General features: G+C 42.5%; 2 protein-coding genes across 8 annotated transcripts in view; both read right to left on the bottom strand.

Annotated features, from left to right (window-relative positions):
- nfatc1 (nuclear factor of activated T cells 1) overlaps positions 1–4,396 on the bottom strand; it is a 36,221-nt gene extending 31,825 nt beyond the window's left edge. For 3 of the 7 annotated variants that reach the window (XM_026300175.1, XM_026300176.1, XM_026300177.1), the window contains exons 1-3: positions 2,894–3,379; positions 526–1,573; positions 39–198 (exon numbers count right to left, since the gene is read on the bottom strand). In XM_026300175.1, coding sequence (XP_026155960.1) covers positions 39–198; positions 526–1,573; positions 2,894–2,912 — 1,227 coding nt within the window. In that variant the 5' untranslated portion in view covers positions 2,913–3,379. Of the gene's footprint in view, positions 1–38; positions 199–525; positions 1,574–2,893; positions 3,381–4,137 lie in introns of those variants that run through there. The other 4 variants (XM_026300171.1, XM_026300172.1, XM_026300173.2 and 1 more) reach the window with 3 other exon arrangements.
- A 7,519-nt stretch (positions 4,397–11,915) lies between these two features.
- Positions 11,916–22,199, bottom strand: part of atp9b (ATPase phospholipid transporting 9B) — a 32,991-nt gene continuing 22,707 nt past the window's right edge. The window contains exons 16-29 of the mRNA XM_026300194.1: positions 19,973–20,134; positions 19,724–19,816; positions 18,584–18,667; positions 18,187–18,357; positions 17,931–18,029; positions 17,716–17,805; positions 17,286–17,430; positions 16,900–16,964; positions 16,627–16,782; positions 16,311–16,375; positions 15,996–16,104; positions 15,794–15,851; positions 14,738–14,941; positions 11,916–13,636 (exon numbers count right to left, since the gene is read on the bottom strand). Of these exons, the coding sequence (XP_026155979.1) occupies positions 13,500–13,636; positions 14,738–14,941; positions 15,794–15,851; positions 15,996–16,104; positions 16,311–16,375; positions 16,627–16,782; positions 16,900–16,964; positions 17,286–17,430; positions 17,716–17,805; positions 17,931–18,029; positions 18,187–18,357; positions 18,584–18,667; positions 19,724–19,816; positions 19,973–20,134 (1,638 nt within the window). The 3' untranslated portion in view covers positions 11,916–13,499. The remainder of the gene's footprint in view (positions 13,637–14,737; positions 14,942–15,793; positions 15,852–15,995; positions 16,105–16,310; positions 16,376–16,626; positions 16,783–16,899; positions 16,965–17,285; positions 17,431–17,715; positions 17,806–17,930; positions 18,030–18,186; positions 18,358–18,583; positions 18,668–19,723; positions 19,817–19,972; positions 20,135–22,199) is intronic.

Here is a 22,199-nt window from a genome sequence, read left to right as displayed (position 1 = left end):
CGACAACCCAAAGGTGAAAAACTAGGGGTTTAGCAGACCTGAACAACAGGGTGTCCTCCGGCCAGGGCCTTCACTGCTCCCCTGCTGCCCTCTGTCTCATAATGGGCCCGGTGGTGGGACTTGGGCTGCACCTCGATCTGCAGGCTGTACGGCCCCGAGCTGGAGGGCAGCTGCCAGTCGAGAGCTGGCAGGGACGGGCTGTTGGGGAGAAAACATGTCCAACATGTCAACAAGGAGTGATGAGCGCTTATTTTAGATACACTTATCAAGGTAGAATGTGCAGAATGCGATACGGCAAACCTTGTGATAAAGCTGTCATGAAATTAGAAATATATTTAAACTTACTTCTGCAAATTAGTTCATATATGGAGAACCTAACTAACTACAGTTCCCCACTTGCAAAAAATTCTGAACTATTTTTGGTTTTATACTTCACACTAAAGCTAATCACCTCTGGCTTTATTGAACAGGTATTGTTTAAGGTTAAAATCTTCACCGTATCTCAAACTGTCACCCGTTGCTTACCTTACATATTGTTTTGGCTTGGACCAGGAATATGGGTGTTGGGGCACATCCAGAAACCCACCACAGTAGCCTTCTTTCTTTAATGACAGGCGGTTTGTGGGGTGCTCGTCCTCACAGAGCTGCACTGTGCTCAGCTCCTCACCCCCAGGCTCCACCTTCAGGCTGACGGTGGGGCTGTGCTCCAGGCTGGTTTTCCGGGCCTTCATGGGGATTCCCTCCCCAAGGTCAGCCATGCCGTCTGTGGTTAAGGCATTAATGGCTGCCAGGATGGCTGAATTGGTATATTGGTTGGTGTTTGGCAGCCAGGTCTCCTCTGTGACACTGAGTCGAGGGGAGGTCTGCGGGGACAGTCCAGGGGAGTGGTTGGGCGAGTAGGGGTAGTGCTTGTGAGGTGCCCCGCTGCCGTTGAAGTTGTACTTCCTCTTGGCACCACAGGGGGAGTTGGGCCTGGAGTTTCGCTGCGCCAGCCAGGTCTCGTCTGTCACGCTCGTCCGGGGGGAGGTGGTGGGCGAGTTGCGAGGAGAGCCACCAGAGGCGCAGCCATCACCTGGCAGGGCGAGAGTGGAGCCCTTGGGGGACACAGAGGGAGACTGCCAGGGGGAGTTCTGGGGCGAATTGTCGTAATTGTAAGAGAAGCTGGACTCGTAGGAGGAAGCGTCTGAGTGGCAGCTGCGAGATGAGATGCTGCTGGTTGGACTTAGGCAGCTGGGGTCACGGTAGCCATCTGCACTGGGGAGGGTCAGGGTCACTATGGAGTTGACTCGCTTAGTAACAGGAAGGCTGCTCTCCTCCACCTCATCCTCAGGAAACTGACCATAAGCTGTGATCTCGATACGAGGGCTCTCCAGGGTCGGGGCTCCGTTTGGGCGGATGCTGGAGGATGAATAGTAGCCAGCAGGTCTCACGTCGTCCTGGGTGTCAAAAGTGTGAGGCTCACTGACAGAGACAGATATGGTGGGGCTGGACTGGAGGCTGTGGTACTGGGAGGGAAGACAAGGATTGCCCAGTGGGAGGGACAGACTGACATTTGGCATGTAGCCATATGCATCTGGAAAGCAAACAGATTGAGTTTGTTACCATGATAATCAAACACACATTCACTGGCTTTACTGAGAGGGAGACGGTTGCCAAGTCCAGTCTTATGAGAGCTGTTGCTGTTGAGCTGAGAGGTGTTGCCTATAATGGCAAAAGAACAGTTTGCCTACTGGATCTGGTCCTAACTAGGTCCCCATGCAGAAGGTATGCGAGTTAAAACTCATCTGATGGGGTTCCCCACACACACTGAGGCCAGTGACAAAATCCATCTCTGAATAGTTTGAACTGTACAAAAGAATTGAGGTGAGAGAAGCAAAGGAGGGAGCCAAAAATAACTCAAGTCCAAAAATAAACAAAGGCAAGACAAGGTGGTTTTTTTCCACTTTACACTGCCAGATTTATGCCACTTAATGCACATGCTGCAGCCCATAAACTATAACATTATGAAAACATACACTGATGCTTTTGTTGGCCAGTTTCATGTTCCAACAGGCATTGAAAATAAACACAAGAGGGACGTGATTCGTTTATTTGCATGCTGTAAAGGTGCAGGCTATACCCAGCCGGGACAAGCTGATGGTCTTGTGCCAAAACTCCCACTGGGTCATTTGAAACTCTGCCCCTCTGCGGCGAAGGCTTGAGGTCACAATCAGGGGCAGAGGAGGGGGAACATGGGAAAGGGAGTTGTGGTTAAATGGTGCATGAGACTGGGTGAATGTGACCACAGTGCAGCGCATTGATACGGATGGAGACAGCACAGTCAGACAGCCTGCAGTCACCACAGCTCCTGTCTGCTGTGAATTAAAGAGAATTAGGGGGGCCCACCATAAAGACCATGACATCAGTGCTGCACCATATGACTCCTTGCAATAAAAGAAAATTAGGCTTGCAGTTAATATTGCTTGTGGTGTGTGACACAGTAGCAGTCCAATGTTTGCTTTCTATAATTAGACTGCTGTGATTTGGCTGACATCCTAACAGGTAGCCTGGGGGGCTGCCGCGTTAAATGGATCTACCCAGAGTCAGTCAGTCATTTAGCACAGGCTCAGTTCTGACTGTCACAGGAAAAGTTTTTGGTGATGAGAGACTCATAGCAGCAGTACCACGCCCACCTTCCCCGGACCAGCAGGGAGGGGCACAGGCTGTATCTACACCCCTGTTTTAAAACTGTCAAAGTCCACAACACAGGGGCTGAACACAGGCATGGAAAGTGCAGCAACATCACTGGTCAGTGTTTCGCATCCGGGTATAAAATGTCAAACACTGATGAGAGGTTGAATAAATGCCACGTTAATAGCTTTATTGTATAGTAGTCAATGAAAGTGCAGCTCACCTTCTTCAGCTGATTTCATTTTCTTCTCTGAGCAGAGCAGCGTCTAAGATCAAACCCTGAGTGCGCTTCCAGAGTCCTGATCCATACAGCGCAGTTTATTATAATCCCCAGCTGTTACTCAGGATCCTCTGGCTGCCGCAAACAAATAACGACAATCGCAAATAAAGTCAAACGGCTGAGCAGAATTACAATTATTTCTTTTTACAGTCGCATCCAAAAAGTCCAAAAATATTAAAACTTGTGCAATAAGACCATGACGCATGCGGACGTGTTGTCTTAGAAAAGCTATTTTCGCCGCCGTGCGGAGCGATCTGAGTCTGTGTCGGGGGTTCCTGGCTCTGCTGGGTCGCTGTGACGCACTGCTCCGGCGCGCAGAGGACTTCTGCGTTTTTAAACTTGGGGATCACCTCGGCGGCGGCGCACCGCCCCTTCACACTGACGCATCCACACGTCCGACCACCAGATCGGTCCAATAGAGATCCTTTTTCATTCTGGGGTTTCCAGAGGCAAAGGAGTCCAATTAGCGGCGCTGGCAATGAAGCCTGAAGGCTCCCAGATGAGTAAAATAAGCTTCGCCACGGGAGGGAAGAACACAAACCTCCAGACTGAGGAAAACATCCTATAATGCGCCTGTTTAAGCTCATCCAGCAGAACCTGAGCCACAGTGAAATAACTGAAGTCAGAAAGACGCAGCTTGAAACACCTCCCTTTGTTAAAAGAAACCGTATAACTCAAACTATGTCCTCATGATCTGTAGCTAAATTAAGGAGCAGCGTTAATCTGCAGTTTCCACCTATTTTATCTACTGTATCTGTTCCCACCCCATCATTTACAATGGAGACCTGCAACACACTGCACATGGAATCTCCTAAATCAAGATTTATGTGCAGACTAATCCTCAGGAGCATTTTACATTAAACTGCTGCCATTTCCACCCTGAAAGAGCCATTCATCAGCCGCTAACTGTGTGTGGATGCTCAGCTACAGAGCAGCTCAGACCAGCAGCACCAAGACAAGGACAGGTGAGCTGAAACATGCCACAACATATAGCTCAGCAAGACACGTGTAGAAAACATTCAGCCTTGTTCGGATCTCGTAGGGGCTTTTCATGGGGTTTTGAAGTTATTGCAAATGCAGATAATTGCTTTTCCACTTCCTCCTGACAGACTGCACGTCTGCAGAACACAAAACACATAATTATCTATACTTGCACAGAAGTACTATATAAAAATCAAGTCCCATACCCATTCATTTGACACGCCAAACTGAGAATCTTCATAGAGTTTTCCATAGGCCGCTCTCTGTGGTTTGTGTATACTTATTCGGCTTCTCTCTCCTCGGTGCATTCAGTCCCAGCAGGCAGGGTTGTTACTATCTTTGGCAGGTCTGGACCTTTCAGCAGCTGGCAGCAGACCCATGGTTTCTGTGATGACAATAGTCACATGGTGGCTCCCTGAGAGTCTGTCCATCCCTGGAGCTGGGGAACAACATTACTGCACTACAGCATCTTATCAGCTGCCCCAGAGTGGTGGAGTGTCATGCTACTGCCACTGTCAGCTAGAAAGTGTTACGAAGTTTCTTCATTGAAAGGTCACACTTCCTACTTGCCTTAAAAGTCAAGTGTCCAAAATTATTTTTTGCAGTGTAGTCGTATTCCTCTCCATGTTTTGGGCTCATTTCTCTGGTGCCTCCGGGTGTTTGTTTTGGCCATTCTCCCTGTGCAAATGAAGCTATTTATTCATATTTACATCAAAGTGCTCTCTGTTTTGTAAAATTCCTGCAAAAGCTTCTTGTATTGAAGAAATTTAATGCAAATATCAACCCAAAATTGTGGTCCTTCATTCATTCTTTAACAAACAAGTCTTAAGTGCCTCTCTTGCACAGCTGAATATATCGACACATTAACATATTGGCAGTTACACTGAGAATTTCATGATCTCAAATAAAAAAAAGAAAAACGCTTGAGGTTTTGTGAGGCTGCTAACAGTGACAGTGCTAATATACTGCAACATGTTCACAATCTCAGCTTAGCATGTTAGCATTTACTAAGTAGTACTAAACACAGTGCAGATGAGACAGGTGGGGATGTAATTAGTGTTGAAGCTGTATGTCATAAACCAAAGTACTGACAAAGAAAAGTTTGAATACAATGATGTTGCTAAATGAAAAGTCGGGGGGTTTTATTGCTCTTCAATTCAATTTCATGGCAATTCATTGTGTAGTTGTTGAGACATTTCACTCAGAACCACAAATGTCAACCTCATGGTGGTGGTAGATTACCATGAAGTCTGCGGATCAGTAAAATCAATAGGCTTCACCCTCTGGAAGCACAAATGTCTGCAAAACGTTTTACGAAAATCCACTGAATATATAGAGAGAAATTTCAGGCTGGGCTGAGACCGACTGACAGACGCTGGCTCCCCTACCAGGTGCAAAAGACACAGAGTGCACAATCATAGTGTGCAAAGAAATCAGCCCTTAATCCAATTTTGTCACCATTGTGCAACAACAGGGCATGCATAGCCCACATCCAAAGCAATAGTCCCTTCTCACCCACTGGGATCCCATTTTGACTGAGCTTTTCCTCCAGTAGAGCGTCTCAGGGAGTGACAGCACTTGTGAAATCTTAGATGCCTCTGTCATCATGGGGACGTGGCTCGGTGGCTCCCCAGTCATTTAAAGAACCCCACTCGTTTCTTTGACCTCATGGAAATCTCTCATCAGGGCTGGGAGGGGGTTATTGGGGCAAAAGGAGGAGGGGGTTGGGGGGCGTTACCACTACACTACATGTAGCTGAAACATGTGCTGCAGTAAACACTTCCACTCATCTGTAGTTAATAAATAGCTCTGCGGCTGATCGACTCGTGGACTCCTGACTGCGTCAGGCCGGTGCTGGAGCTCGTACTGTTTCCAGTCAGGCCTGGTGTTAGTTAGTGGGCACCTTGGTAACAGGCCGCTCCAGACCGGATGGATCCAGAGCTGCAGCTGAAAGAAGAGAACAGCAGATAATGAGAAACACCACCAACATCCTGCGTTGATAAAGTAGACGCTGCACAGCTTTTATCCGACACCGACAACAGGTGCTGAAGTCATTAATACCATACAGTCCCAGTACTTTTAGGAAGATGAAGTCTCACTAAGCTGAGAAAGCCATCAGGTCTCTGAGTGCCATACATGAAAATAATGGCATGACAAGGCATCTTTGGTCAGATTCAACTTCTGTTGTGGTTTCAATATTCAAGTCCAGTCTTAGGTCCCTGTTTTTGTGACTCAGCGTCAACACTGACCACTAGTTTCTTGTTAGGAAAATTCAAAAGTAATGCAAATATTTCACTCAGGTTTACAAGCATCACTGAAGCACAAAGAAGTTTAACCACTGGAGGAACAAGGTTTTCAGCTGCTGCTGCTTCTTGATACACAGCCTGACTTTCACATGGAGTATTGAGGGTTTAAGGCAGTGACACACAGGGCAAACGTTGGGCAACTTGGATGAGCAGCAACTAACTGGCTCAGACTTTAATCCCACAGGAAAATCTTGTCCGTGGGTGACAAGTGGACAGACCCTGTGGCTGACTCCTGTTTACAGCACCTTCACTGTGAGCTAACACTGTGCTAAACGAGGACAGCACAAAGACAAAGACACACATTGAGGGTGCAGTCGTTCTGGCTAATGAGAGAAACTCTCGTTGCTAATTTAATCAGACTGTAGCTCACCAGGAACGATTTAAATACGGTTTTCATCCCACGTCTCACTGGATTGCGTAACTGCGTTTCTCAAAGTTTTGCTTTGTGTATCATCATTTCAAGAGACTGGGAGGGGCGAAGGATCGGAGGTTAGGGGTGGTCTTCTTGTCATAAGCCCAGTGGTCAGTACCAACACTGCCCGGTATGACGTGGTTTGGCCACATGGAGGTGGAAAAGACCTCAACTCACTTTTCTTTCCACAGTTTCAACCCTAAAAATCCCGTGCCTGGTTTTATTTGTGTCTGAACAAGAACACAATGGAACATTGGACGCTGTTCTAACTTATTCATAAACTGAGAAACAACTGGCCCTACATGCTGGCTGTCCCACTGCTGAATCACCTGTTTGTTTTGGAAAAATGAATGGGAAGAAACCAGAAAAGTTATTACTGTACTCCTTTGTGTTTTTGAGTCAACTCCCACCATGTGTGCATTCATAACTGGTATTTATAAAGTGTTTCTTGATGTAGAATAATAAAACATTAAAAATAGTTTCTCTGACCACAAGTTGAGGTCAGACTATGACCAGAAAACTGGCTTCAGGGGACATTAAGTAATCTGCAACCACAGCTGGCAACCAAAGAATCTGCAAGAACTTCAAAGGGTTTTGGTGCAGCTCACAGTGGCCAGAAAAACCACAGGAGAGATGAAAAGAAAGGTAGTAAGAGCTGAGATCAAACACAAAGATGCAGTAATGAAGTATCATATCACCACGCAAAGACACCTGGTTATATGAGTCACTGGAATTAATTCACAGTCTAATTTCATTATGATCGGTCATGAGGGAGCATGTATGTTTACTTTAAAAAGCCAGTTTTGTGTTATTCAGCTATTCAGATTAGGGGTGACCCCCTCGCCCCCACAACCCACCCCACCGCCATCCCTGCTCTTTCGTACAGTCAGGCTTCCTGTCTCCCATCAATGTTCTCCTTTTTCTCGACTGCTGTGTCAGAATCCCCTGCTCTGTTTCCTGTTGTGAGTGCCCGTTGCTTAGTTACAGCAGTGGGAGGGGTTTTCAGGAGGGTTTGCAGGAGGCCGGGAGGCTCGTTTTCTCTCCCCTAACGGTCCCAGAGCTGGGGCTGAGCTCAGGCCCAGCACCGAGCAACAGCTCCCCGGGGCACACAGCTCTTTACTCTCCCTTAGCTGTTGGTCATGGCTCCACGTGCCCAAGGTCGTTTCCATAAATCAAGAATGGAGCTGGTGTAACTGAGACAGGCTGATAAACGGAGCCTGTTGACATGGGGAAGTTTACATGGGTTTAAAAAAAAAAAAAAACATCCTTGCAGGCATTTTTGCTGACTCTAACAACTCCAGTAGGTGCAGAAATACTTCTTCACTCTGGTTAGAAAAACAAAGTTACATACTTAGTGAAAGTTATAGAGTGCAAAACCAAAAAAGTGCACAAACAGAAAATGTTTTGGTGAAGAGAAAAGCCACATCAGAAAGTCTATAAATTACAATAATCACAGTAAATCTGTCTGTGGGTCCACAAACAATCACCCAGTGGGAGGCAGGGGACGAGAACACTAGGAACAATAAACTAAAGTTAGTGTGATTTTTAAAAGGGGGGAGCTTGATTAGTAGGAACAAGAAATTGTTTGAGTTCATTAAACCAAAAAGGCCAATTTTCTCTGACACAGACAAGTCAAGGTGCAAACACTGTAAACAAGTTAAATATTTTAAAATCTTCATTGTTTGCAGATGAGTTAAAGTTCAAGTACTTACACTGATTCAATACTATTTCATGCATTTAATATAATTTAAAGTACTGAAGCGTTAGCCGAATTATAAAAGAGTTCAAAAGTCAGTGAACGCAGCTCAAAGGTTATTTACAAAGTGAGAAATGAAAATGCGAGCAAAGTTGAGCAGCAGGTAATGAAAGCAGTTGAAGTGTCAGAGTCTGTGTTAGTTGAAGTGGTAGATGTCACACAGTGATAGGCAGCAGTTTACAGGCTGGCACAGGTAGAAGTTTGTTGAAGTTTTAATAGATGTGACGTGGCTTCGTTCAGGTGAACTGCCACATGATGAGTAAGCCCTGAAAGCCGCTGAAGTGCAACCAAGTGACCAGCTGAAGTAATTCCATTTTAATTTGACTCTGAACCAGCTGAAAACTTTAACAGAATATATGTGAAATGTCAGGTACAGAAATGAAAGCTTTGTTTATTCTGGCCAGGTTCAATAAAGCAAAGCAATCTGGCCTTTTTCAGTAACAGGCAGAACAGGAAAAAAAAAACTTTCTGCCACCTCCCTCCTCCTTAGGTCAGCATGAAAAAAGAAAACAATATGTGTTAGCTGGAGTCATTTTGTGGTAAAGAAAGAAAATGTTGTTTGCTGTGTGTGAACGACAACTGCTGAGGTTGCAGTGTGATATACATTATGTTGTGCATAATGTTGGAGATGTTCCCCCCTGAGACGAGGAATAGTTTTGTCTTCCTTAAGCTTCCTAAACCCCCCCCCTCAATCGAGACAGTCGGGGAATATCATTACCAGTAACTTTATCTCTACTGGTTGTTGTTTCTTAATTCAAACAGGGTGCTGTGGAATTTTATAACAAGCCCAGTCAGATGGAATATGGCTATAGAAGCCACTTAGCCCCTTAGTAACAAGATAGTATAATGGCATAATGGCAGGTTTCCCGCTGGCGTAAAAAAAAAGCAGCAAAAATGTGAAAAAATATACTAATTTGACAAATGTTCCATGCATCTGAAATTTCTGCTTTGTAAGTGTTTTGTATGACAATTATGGGTTGGATAAAGTCTAATGCAGTCAGGCAGTGTTTTGCAAAAACGCCTCATCCTATAGGGCTGCAAATGAAGTTCTGAAGTTGTATAACAGATGACAATTTGATACGGACAATGCAACAGCTGCACACACATTTCTGCATTTATGCAATTAAATCTAAGCTGTTTGAGCAGTTTCTCCTGGGGAAGACGCCCAGAGTTTTTGGCTGTTGTTGCAGTGCAGGTCTACGTTCTCCTCTCTGTAGGTTTTACATAATATATGCATTGAATGTATCTAAACACATTTGACTGTCAAACTGCTGCAGTGGCTGAAAACAGAAAACTCCGCTCCAAGCGGAGTTGTAGTCTTCGTAATTAAGCTAAAGCGAACCCAGTTCTGCTAAATAACATAACATTTGCCTTTTTTATATATATATATATATATTTATATGTTGTTATATATTGTTCATATAACAACCTGAGTCTGTGTGTAAAATGCAAAATGTTTAATGCATAAAAAAAAACCTTAGTGTTGCATATTGAATGAAAAAAATATATGATAAACAACCTTCTTAATTGGACTTATTTATGGAACTGCATCATGCTAAGTGATATGATTTGCACAGTCAGTGTTTATTTCATACAATATTAAGTTTATACAGTGATGGTAGTTGGACAATTCTGCAGACCTGGCTCTTAGAAGCTCCTTAGCAAGCCAGTTGGGCCGGCCACCGAAGCTTAACGCTGAGTAAATACAGTGCAGATGTAAGTCAGATGTAAGTCTGGGTCATGCCACCATGTATCTGCTCTATGCTCAGAAAGAACAGGATTGAAAAACCCTTTAAAGGTGCACTGGAAGTGGTAATTTTCTGTTATAACATGGAAATACTAGCAAACCACAGCATTCAGATAAACTTAGATTAATCAGATACAACATAGATATGAGGCACAGTCAGACCATAGTATTTTCTCTGTTCTTGAGTTAAAAGCAGCTCTGAAAGTACATTAGCTCAGTTTAAAGATATGGCAGATCAGGGATGGAGAATGGTGTCATGTATTAGGGGGCCCAGCAGATTTATGAGGGCACCCCTGATCCCAACTGCACGGCCCTAAAGATCACGACGTTCCTCACACATGAACACTGGGCTCATGTTGATTGTTGACCACACTGCACAACTAAGCAAATGCCAGTAAACATTTTCTTTTCTGTGATCATTTCCTTCATCATCAAGAACCTCCCTTGACTTAATGTATGGAAAACAACCTGAGCAGCCCTCTTCATTATTCTTTAAATAAAAACATATTTTTCTGTGCCTTAAAAGATTTCCAGGAAATTATAAAATTTAAAACACAGCTTGCCCCTAACACACATATATTCATCTGCAACAGAAGAAAGTGTAATCCAAATATTCTCCATGGTCTAAGTAGGACCAGTCCAGGACAGGCCCAATCCTGTCCTAGAACTACATACAGTAACTTACCGTCTTATCTTTCTTAATGTTTTATAATAGGACTACACAGAAAAATAACTAAGATCTCGATTAAAAAAAAAAGACCAATCCAACAAAGTGTTCTCTGTTAGTACAATAAATCACTGGCCACATGAACATTATCTGGCCTATCAAAGCTTCTCATGCTGCACATGAACTGCAGCCAGTTTGGAAAACACACCACAATGATGGTCCATACACGCACATACTGTAGGACCACTTAAAGAGGACCTATAGTGCAGCACTTCTTTCCCTCCTGTGGGTGTGCAGCTACAAAGTGAAAACAACTAGATGAAAGAGACCATTTCTAAGCATGTTAAAGCCATCAGACCATCACATTCATCACTGGGTCACCCTCCATCCACAAACTACTTCCTCCTCTGCAGGGAGAAATTGATAACACATTGTCTGTTTGCTCAGTGACTGCATTAGATTACATGGCAAAACAGTTTTGTTTTTTTTTTTTTTTTAAAGCATCCTCCTCCAAAGTGCTTACATGTATGAAACTGTAATTCCTGGATGGTTTGGGATGATTAAAAACAAAGAATCGTCTTACAGTTAAGCCCTTCAAACAACAGGCTTCATTATTTCTAGATAAAACTGAACTTAAATTTTATTTGCACAATATCTGCCTTCTGTTGTGTGCAACACATTGTGATTGCTAATTGGCCTGGACAAGAAAACTGCATTCTCTAATCTCAGTGTAGTTTTCAGGGTGAATTAAAGTAAAGCTAGTTAAAAGAGGATCTCGATCAGAGGAGGTATTCAACCTGTACGTTTCTAAATAAACTGCATTTAAACCCTGTAAATTAAAAGTGCCACTAAAATGTATGTTTAAATGTATGAAGTGACTGGTTATAAGTTTAAAGTCATTGATCTATGTGGCATTTGTAATCTTAGAAGAGCTACACAACTGAATCTAAAGGTCAATAAAACTGCAATGCTCCTTCACTGTTTTCTTTTTCTGCCAGGTATTTAGTCTCTACCTCCATCTAGTGGTCACATGATGAACTGAATGAACTGGACAAACTTTCTAGAATTTAGATCAGATAATAAAGAAATTTTATACTTTTGCGTATGAGCGGTTTCTTTTTAATACTCAATCGATAATAAATAACAGACAGGAAAAACATGGACGGCAAAGAAAGCAACATTTATACAACAAGACTTACACAGAACACAGGTCTTAACAGAAAACCTGGGACTCAACATTGGGAATTTCTTCTTCTAAGAACATAAACCACCAACTCAAACCCTAAATGGAATTTGTATTAAAGTGTCAACTCTCTCCCTAATAACTAAATCCACTATGTTCCTGTTTTCTTAGAATGTAAATACATTTGATCGTATAGTTGCCATGACTTGTTTAGGAATGACTAATCTGAGTTTCACTCAGAAAACATTGACAACCTTACTAATAAACATGGCTAAATTACACCCGGTTTGTCCAACTTCAAGTTTAACAGTTTTACTTTTCTCTGTCCCCCTCCATTGTGTTTTCCCACATCTCTAACACTTAAACCATAATGAATGACAAAACATTCCTCCTTAAAAAGAGGTGAAGGTTAACATCCACAGGAAAAATCCCAGACGCCTCATTCCCTAACCCACACCATCAATGAAGGCCCAAAAATATACAAACTGTTTCAGGATCCTAGTCCTGATCATCATACATTTTTTTTACCCCAAGAAAAGCAGCTGGATTCACGCTCCTGATTCTAGATCCAGCTCGACAGGTAAACAGTAAACAGAACACCAAGCAAAACCTGTGACTGATTGTTTAACAACTGAAGAGGTGAGACATGACTTCGGTACATGAACATACATCGTAATGAGGCACAGAGCAAGCTGCCACGTCCTGACAGGGGGACCTGTGGCCAAAAACAGACATCAGAAATGCAAAAGGTTTCCTCCTGCAGAGATGATGGGGTGATGATATCATTCAGTGTCTTTATCATTGTAAAGGGCAAACAGCAGCAAATGCACAAACACCCAGTTTGTGTCCAGGACAAATATTCAGCATTTTCCTTCTGAAAGTCACGGTAAATGTTCTTATTTTTGGTTAATGCACAGGTGGAGTTAAACACAGTGAGGTCGACACTGACAGCAGAAGTAATCAGAGCTGCTTGAAAAGGCGGTATTTACAGTAACGTAGAAAAAAAAAAAACATTAAATTATCCTGTAATACCTTAGAGCAACTCAACACTGTTCAAGACGCCGGCCAGCAACTTCAATACCTACAATAAAAAAATAACACTTAAAAAAAGTTGGAACATATAAAAGTTTGAAAATGGAAAGAAACGCATCTGAATTGTATAAAACAACACTCGAAGCTGATTTGTTTGAAACGTTTTAAAACAAAAGAAGGCAGATTGACCCTTCCTGAAAACTCAGGGTCCAAAGTTTCAGGCCTTCTAAGTGGAGTCACTTAACATTTTCGCAGTCGTGTGGCAAAATCCATCGTTTTGTAGTCTTTTATTATGTGCTCTGTATTTTCAAGTAACAGCAAGCTTCAGTGAAATAAATCCACAGAACAATTATTTGATTTCAATCCCTTTTGAATTGTTCCAGTGTTTCCGTCACTGAACATCAGTGAGTTAAAAAAGTGCTGACATCAAATGGAGAAAACAAGCAAAGACAATCCAGGTTTGGCTCACGAGGATAGTTTGGAGTAGCTTGGTGGTGAAAACTTGCGCTTCAGGTATTTGATTATGTAGAGAGGGAGACAGCTGACCAGCGTGATGGCGCTCACCTTCCACAGGAAAGGCCAAGTCGTGATGAACGACAAGTCTGGAAGAAGAAGAAACTAATAAAAAAAACTGCTTTTAAAAACACTCGGTTATTACAGGACATATTACAGTTTAGTTCTGTGACTGCACACATCCGATCAAGTAATGCCAAGAGCCAACATCACTTGATGTGAGGGAGAGAAACAAAACATGACCAGTTGGGAAACGGCTTTGAAAGTCAAACTTGGATGCAGTGATTCCAATCACAGTGTCATAGATGACAGGAGACAGTGCATGTTAAATCAGACAACCAGTGATGAGGCATTACACGTGACTAGAAGACGCAGGAATAATAAACAGAGATGGATCAGGGAAGGAGATGAATTTTCAGGCTGCACACCTACCAAGGAAAGCTCCAAAGGACACCCTGCCTATGCCTGTGGCCAACATACAGAAGCAAAACAGATTCAGCACAAAGAGTGAGTGCGGCACGAAAACGTCAACAGTGAACAGAGAAACAGGAACAAAGAGAAAAAGAAGGACACGGTAAAAGAACCAGGCAGCTTTGCATCAGAACCAGCAGAAAGCAGGTGCAGTGAAGGTGATGCGGCTCAGGCCAATCAATACTGGACCTAAACTTAAAGTTACTCCTTCACTGGACTGAAAGCTCACTAGTAGCTGTAGATGTAGAAAGCAAACATGAAAGAGAAAGTCTGAAACAACTCAATCCACTCGTCGAGAAAATAACAGGCTACTATTCTGATAATGGTCATTTCAGTTATTTTAGGTAAAACTCAAATATGTGTTGGTCCCAGTGTCTCACATGTGGATATTTGTAGCTTTTCTTTGCCACATGTGGCAGTGAACCAACCATCTTTGGGATCTGAATAGTTGGTTAGACAGAACAAGCACTGTGAATACGTCACCGTCAGTACAGGATCAGATAAAATAGATTGTCAATTAACCCAGGAAATAACCAGCAGGTTGATAATAAAATAAGTGAGAGTCTAAAAGTAAATTAACTAATGTGACAAAACCTGGTTCTCATATTTGTTTCTGCCTCATGTTTGGTGACATGAAACCTTTTACAAATGACAAATTGCTTTTAAAACAAAATTAAAACCTCAAATACATAAGCTCAGATGCAAAATGTGACACCTACCAAAGTATTCGTTGAGGAAGGCGAGCGAGGCGAGGTAGCAGCCAAGACTGAAGAACTCGGCCACCACCATGAGCCAGTGCCAAGTTCGAATTGTCAGCGCCACCATCAGCAGCTCGGTCAGGATGAGCGCTGTGAAGGAGATGGCGACCACGTGCACAAACTCTGACTCGAACAACACCAGCGCGCCGTACATGAGGATGCCACCTGGTGGCGCCAAAAGAAACAAATTGACCAGATGACACCCCATCGTTTTAGTGAAGGGAAAAGTGAGGCAGTGTCTGTGTTTGAGTGTGATTTTTGTCTCAGGTGTGCTTGACAGTAAACTGAGAAACTGGGTTAAAGATAAATGTGTCTGCAGATAAGGACTGATTCAATAACATTTATGAGGCCAAAAGATGCACAATGTGCTCTAGTAAATGCCCAGACACTCACTCATTTTTAGGCGCCTGCTGTATCTCCACCTTTCACTTCATCACAACACTACACAAACTGAGCTTAATGGCCTATAACTAATCACGTAATTGCATTTTCATATATATACAGGGCATTCCAGTGAATCCAGCTAATAAATTAGGATAGACTGGTGCCTAATATTTTCCTCCTGTGCTGTGGTCCTCTCATATCATTTTCACATTTCTTTTTTATTCCACAGACCAGACACTGGCCTTTAATTAAAAACCTCAAGCTGTCAGGAAGTCATGCTTGAGCAGGAACATAGATCTTTCTCACACGCTGCATGGCTTAGTGATTACAGAAATATCGATTTACTGGACAGACAAAAGCCTTCATGTAAAAGCGGATGGCGGTTGGAAACCTAAGATACTGAGAAACTGACTGCGAGAGTTTGAAGAGGCCCGGGGAGCCTGGTATTAGATACAGGAGAAATGATGAAGTGGTGGTTCAGGAGATGCACAGACAGCTGGAAATGTCAGACTGGTCTTTTTTTTAAAGATAATGTCATTATGTAGGTTGGTTCTATTAAAAAGTTATTTTTATAAATAATAATTTTACCTTCAAGTCAGTGACTGATAGTCAAATTTAACCTGTTCACCTTACCTTGATAGACACTGATCAAAACCCAAATGAGGAAAGTCTTGAAAGACAACGAACGCCCCTGAGGACAGAAACACCATCTGTGAGTGCAACACACCTTCACATCATATGAGATTCTGGGAAATGTTAAGAAAAAAAAAAAAAAAAAAAAAAAAAAAAAGACTTTTGTTCTGTCCAATGCATTTTTTCTAGAACAGCACGGCACCTTGGTGAGGTCTTTGTAAAGCTCTGGGTAGAGCAGAGCCATCTCTGGCTTCACATCCTGGTCCAGAACCAACGAGAACACTGGGAACATTGTGTAGATCGTGGCATACCTGCACAGAACATGCACGGTGCAGAAACAAACAAGTTGAGATGTTCAGGGTGAGAAATCAAATCACACACTTCAGATTATCAGAATCAACCAGTTGTTTCTATTTTTGTGAGGCTGGAATGATACAGGCCTTAACAGGCAACAAAGACGCTGTCAGTATATGTGATGTGGGAGGAAAAGGAAAAACAATAATGTGCTGACATTTACCCAACCATGAGGAAACCCTGGTACAAGGGCACAGAGGCGAAGTAGAAGACGGAGGAAAAAACAGCCTGAGGGAAAAAAAAAAAAAAAGTAGTAGTTTGACAAAGTCAACTGGTTTTAAATTTTATTGTCATGGATAATTATCTTTACCATACTAGATAAATTAAATCAAGACAATTTAGAAGAGACATCAAGAACAAATGAGGTTCTAAAAGACACAGATGGAGTAAAGCTCTGTTTAATAATGAGGTTATGGACATCATATTTAACCTTGATTCATCGAAACAGTCTGTGTCCAACAGACTGTTTGACACTGTACCTGCATGGTGGAGATGATCATGCCTCTGTGCATGACAAACTGACCCAGTGCTGCTGAGCGCTTGTAGCTGTTCCTGCCATGAACCATAAGCAGGCGGCCAATGTGTTTAAACTGTGTGATGGAGAAATCTGCAGCCAGAGACGCCTGCTTCCCTTCCTGTTTGGAGACACAAACATTGCTACTGATAGGTTGAAAAGCACTAATATTTAAATCATCATTTGATTAAAAACATTTTTTTAAATTGAATATAATGGCAACACATGGAGGCTTTACCTTCCCCTCGATGCCAATACCACAGTCAGCAGCCTGAATCATGCTCACATCATTTCCTCCGTCACCTGTAACAAAACAGTAAAGCCTTTTTTAAAAAGTGACACTGAACCTTATGAATGCTTAAGGTTAGAAAGTTAACAGAACATTGAGCTTTGGTGCCATCTTGTGGATAAAAGTAGCATATATCAATACACAGATGTACAGCTGTGTAGAAAGTACACCTGAGTTTGATTTTACAGCACCTCAATACTCCTGGGATTAGAAAAGCAGTTCTGAGATTTAACTGGTCATTTATGCGCCTCGCTGCAAATGTGACTGACTGACCCCTTTCGAGACATCAAACACTGGACTGATTGTTACATTGCTACATATCTGTCAACACTCACCTATGGCACAGGTTCTGTTGGCTGTGTGCTGCTGCAGGAGTCGGACAATCTGGGCCTTCTGAGTCGGGGAGCAGCGACAGCAGACCACAGCTGGACACTGACACGCCAGCTCCACAAACTCATGCTCATAATACCTCAAACACACCTGCAACACAACGACCGTGCAAATCATACTTTACTACAAGCAGGTGTGTTTGCATGTTTTCTTACTGTATCAGAATCGATCGCTGTTTCCTTTCAAAACAAATCCCCTCATGTGTACTGATAACATTTTGTTTTAGCTCCAAATCCTGAAACCCTTGCTTGAACTCCACGGTATTAGTTTTGGCTGAGGAGTAGTTTTTATTCTCTCTTCGCCTTTTGGCGCCAATCCTCAGCATCATCTGTTGTACAAGAAAATGTCACTGTGTGCTGTGCTGTGCTGCAGTACCTCTAAGGAGTCTCCAGAGATAACCAGAGCACAGTCATGTTTCCTTCTGAAGGCGTTGAGCTCCAGATGGGCCTCTCCTCTGTTTGAGACCTGCTCAAGTGACACACAATACAATTAGCCACGCAAACATTAAGGTTTTTTGGTTTATCTCTAATTAAGGGGACACATTATCATTACATCAAAGCACCAGGTCAGAGGGCAAATACACAGCGTACCGGTCTGAAGACATGGATGTCTTGGTTTCTGGAGACCAAATGGGAGCTTTTGGCAATGCATGTAGCTGTTTCGAGCTTGTCCCCTGTCAACATCCAGATCTGAGCAGAGGACGATGATCAAAATACAAGATTTGAAGATTTGGCATTAAGAGGTACTGCTGAGGTGTGTGGGTCTATAACCATTTTCCTCCGATTGACAGAATAGACAATTTAACCAGCAATAACCTGGAGGCCAGTGTTTAATTTCTGTGCTAACCTTGATGCCAGCATTTCTGAGCAGCTCCAGTGTGGGCCTGACATCTGCTTGTAACTGGTCTTCCACACCAGTCAGACACAGAAGCTCCATCTCCCTCTCTAGGCTCTCCACCACTGCTGCGACCTTTAGGGTCCGGTCATGGATACTCAGCTTTGCGTGGTTGTAGCGGCTCTGCACACAGAGAGGAATAAATGGGAGATAAATGGGGAGGAAACTGTTGGTTTAAAAAGGTTGTAAAAACTAAGATAATGGAGCAATGAACCTGTCAAAGAGAGAGGAAATAAAGAGTGTTGTTCAATAACGCTACTTTTATACTGTTCTTGAGTCACTTTATAAATAAATATAAGGGTAACTGATGGAGGGCTGGATACCACAGCACCACAGAGCTCATCCATACCTCAAAGTCCTGATACTGCTCCTCAGAGAGAGACTTCTTGGCCACCACCAGTGTCCTCAGGCCTTCTCTGGCCATGTTTCCACACTGACATACACGCAAAAAGCACGTTAGTGAATTAATGTAGACATTTTTTTCTAAAGCTTTATTTCTTCACTGAGTTTGAAGATTTGGGAGACGTAAAACGTCTGTGTCCATCATTTCTATGTTAACGTTAATATAAAGAGCTGCAGGACAATCTGAATTTCCCCCATGGGGCATGAATACCTGAAATCAAATATAGGGCAGATCATCTACTTTATTAGAGCAGCTGCTGTATAAGTACAAAGTACACCATGTACAGTATTGTCAATAGCGGCATATCGTTACCAACACTAAGAGAAATCAATATTGAATAACAGCCTCTGGTGAAATGCAGAGGACACAGTAAAACAAAGGGATGGATGGCGGTTTATTTTTGATATGAAACACCAATGGGGCGAATCTGTCCTGTTGATTGGTTATTGACAAGCAGAGTAAGCATCGCACTGGCTAATTTGACAGCAGGATATTATAGCCAACAGGGCATCATTAGCTCCATTGTTCATGAATATGACATACTGTAATTACTTCAACTTTATCTAGGTCACTAATTAAATAAAAAAACTGCCCCTGGTGCTAAATGACTCAATAATGCCAATATAATTATGAACATACGCACACAAGACCTTCAACCACCAAACTGGTCAGACTCAGCCTGTTGACCCCTCAGTAAATGTCCCAACACAGAGGTTATTGGACGGAAATTATATTTATCTGATGTTTACATTTATCCATTATATATTTGTAGTTTTTGTTTTGCTGATTTTTCAAACATCTGGGAATTATGTTAAGCACCCAATTCTGAAAAATGTCTGAGATGGAAGTACCAGACATTGCTAACAGTGATAACAAGTCATCATAAACCCTTCATCATAAGCAATTAAATCTACAGTGATAAATACACTAGTATGTCTATACTGTTTATTTCTGGTTTCACTGACATCAAAAAGCTCCAAATTTGTAAAACGAGCTAATTTAATATTTCTAAATAGTGCAAGGAACATGCATGAACCATGTGAATGTGGAGTGAATGCTCCTTTAGTATTAAACATAAGTCTTTACCTCTTCTTCCAACCAATCATTATACTGCACAATGCTCGCCATGGCAACATCGGCACCTTTCATGTAGAAAGTGATGTCTCCTGTCGACTCCTCCTGAATCAAATTACAGACACAGTAACAATTAGTAAATCTCCGCTACTGTTGATACTCCAGTAAACAAAATTTAAATTGGACAATGTGCCTCAACACCAAAAAGACCACACAGAAACTAGTATCCACATATAATATTGCTATACACAGGGTCCCCACCCTGACTATGATGCCCATCCTTTTGCTCTCAGAGGTGAAGGGGAAGATCTGCAGGATGTAGAAGGAGAGAATCTGTCCAGAAGGAGTCTTCAGCTGTAGAGAGGTCAGGTCTCTGTTCACCAGGGTCAGGCCGACACTCTCTGTCCAACGCACCAGCGCCACCTTAGGAAAACATACAAACACAGGAGGCTCACACGAGTGTAGGTGACCATATAAATGAACATTTTACCCCTCAAAGATGTTCATGAAGATGCAAAAATGATTGAGGAAATGAATCTTCTGAACCTGACGATACAAAAGGACTGGAAATTATTATGCATTCGCTGGAGATTAATTGTATTTCTGCACTGGGTAATTTCACTCTATTTGCGTTAAATACATTTTGCGATATAATGCACTTTGACTGATACTGACAAAAATAAAAGCAAATGTCAGGACTTTGGAAACCACAAAAATAATAATGATAGTCAATAAAATTAAATTTGTGAAGCAGATATTAGTGTCTACCAATTTAAGAAAACAGCTTAATGAGGAATTCGGAAAAAACTATAAGCAGATCAAATCTGATTTTACTTTATGCTGAAAGACAAGGCGTGTGAGAGCTGTGGTATCTCCTCAGCTGCTGCACTCGTCTTATTCAGCTCTAGATAAGTGTTTATCTGTTTCTCTTTCCTCTTTTTCTCCTCAGCAGGAACTGCGGCCCCCGAGTGAGCGTTCAGCTGCACACGACTCATTCTCAATGGGTTCATTTTCAATTTGCTTACTCAAAGGTTGTTATTATACTCTGACCTACAAATTGGAACTTCCTGTTAATACCCCATCATTTCTCCTGCTCCCCCTTCGAGCTCAGTAAAAAGGGCTGCCTATATTTACTTAACACACATCTGCATGTCATTATCTCGGTGTGTGTGGTGTGTGCATGTAGCTACACAGACGTACACACGCAAACCTTGTGTTTGTGCTAAACGTAGCTCTTCAATCTATTTTATCAGCTCTACAGAAACTGGAGCTTTGATACAAACTGCACGTGCATCACACATTACAACAGTAATAGAAAAGACTGACTACTTTACAACAACAGTGGACTGGCTTAAACAACCTGATCAATCAGTTCAACTGGGTTTCGCAATGTTCTAGTGATCATATAAATCACAATGGCTGCACTACCTTTAAATTTAATAGCAGCTACACAATGTCAGGATGAAAATGGACACTGAAGAGTTAAATTCTTCTCCTGTAATGTCACTATGTCACTAGCAGTGGCTAATTAATGATGGAAGCCCAGTCTGTGGCTTTAATACATAAATTAAAGCTTAATTAAAAGCTTAATTTGCGTTACCTATGAACTCAATTTCTTACGAGGGTGTGCATGTATGCTACGTGATCATATATTTAAACTTTTTTTTTTGCACTAAGCTTTCATGATCTAATTGCACTGGGTCATTATCACAACAAATATAAATTAAAACTTGACACCATTTTGTTCATTTGGGCTGATGCCTGATAAGGACTTCAAAAAGCACATGTCAGGCCTGAAGAAACTATATGTATACATATATATATATATATTATATAGTTGTCATTCCTTATGGTACAGACTGCAAGTCTCATATACTCACTGAGACTGCAGGTAACATCCAACTGGAAATAAGTACCCACTTTCCTGGACACGTCAGTCGTCAAAGCCAAACGTCAGATGCTCTTGTCTGATATTAAAATGGTCAAAGGTTAAGGGAGGACTCCATTTACAGGACGACTGACCAGCAGGTCAGGTGACCCCTGCTCTGACCTCAGTGGCTGGCCCACTTCATCTCCTTAATGATGGCTCATTACATTAGAGAGGCTGAGGGGAGAGCCAGGGCCAAACAAACGATCGCTGACAGAGGTACGGTGGCCAAGATCTGATGTTGTAGTCAATGAGCCTGACGAGAGAGCGATGAGCACAGAGTAGGAAATGAAAGGACGGGAAAAGAACAAACACTGCAGTACAAGGGGAAGTGAGCGCTCCACCAACAATCACAGACCTCCACCTCTCATTGTCTCTGAGAGAAAATTAAATATTGATCAATCCAAGCAGTGTGAGACAATGGAGAGAGAGGCAAAATGGAAAACTGAGATTTATCTTTCGGCACCTTTTTATCTCCATTTTGATTGGTGGACTTGGCCAGGGGTTCGACAGAAAGTATGCAAGTCAGACAAAGGCTTTACGGAGCCCCTCATGTCACGG

This window comes from Mastacembelus armatus, chromosome 11, assembly GCF_900324485.2.
Source record: "Mastacembelus armatus chromosome 11, fMasArm1.2, whole genome shotgun sequence".
Classification (NCBI taxonomy): Eukaryota; Metazoa; Chordata; class Actinopteri; order Synbranchiformes; family Mastacembelidae; genus Mastacembelus; species Mastacembelus armatus.
This window is presented reverse-complemented; position numbering and strand designations above follow the sequence as displayed.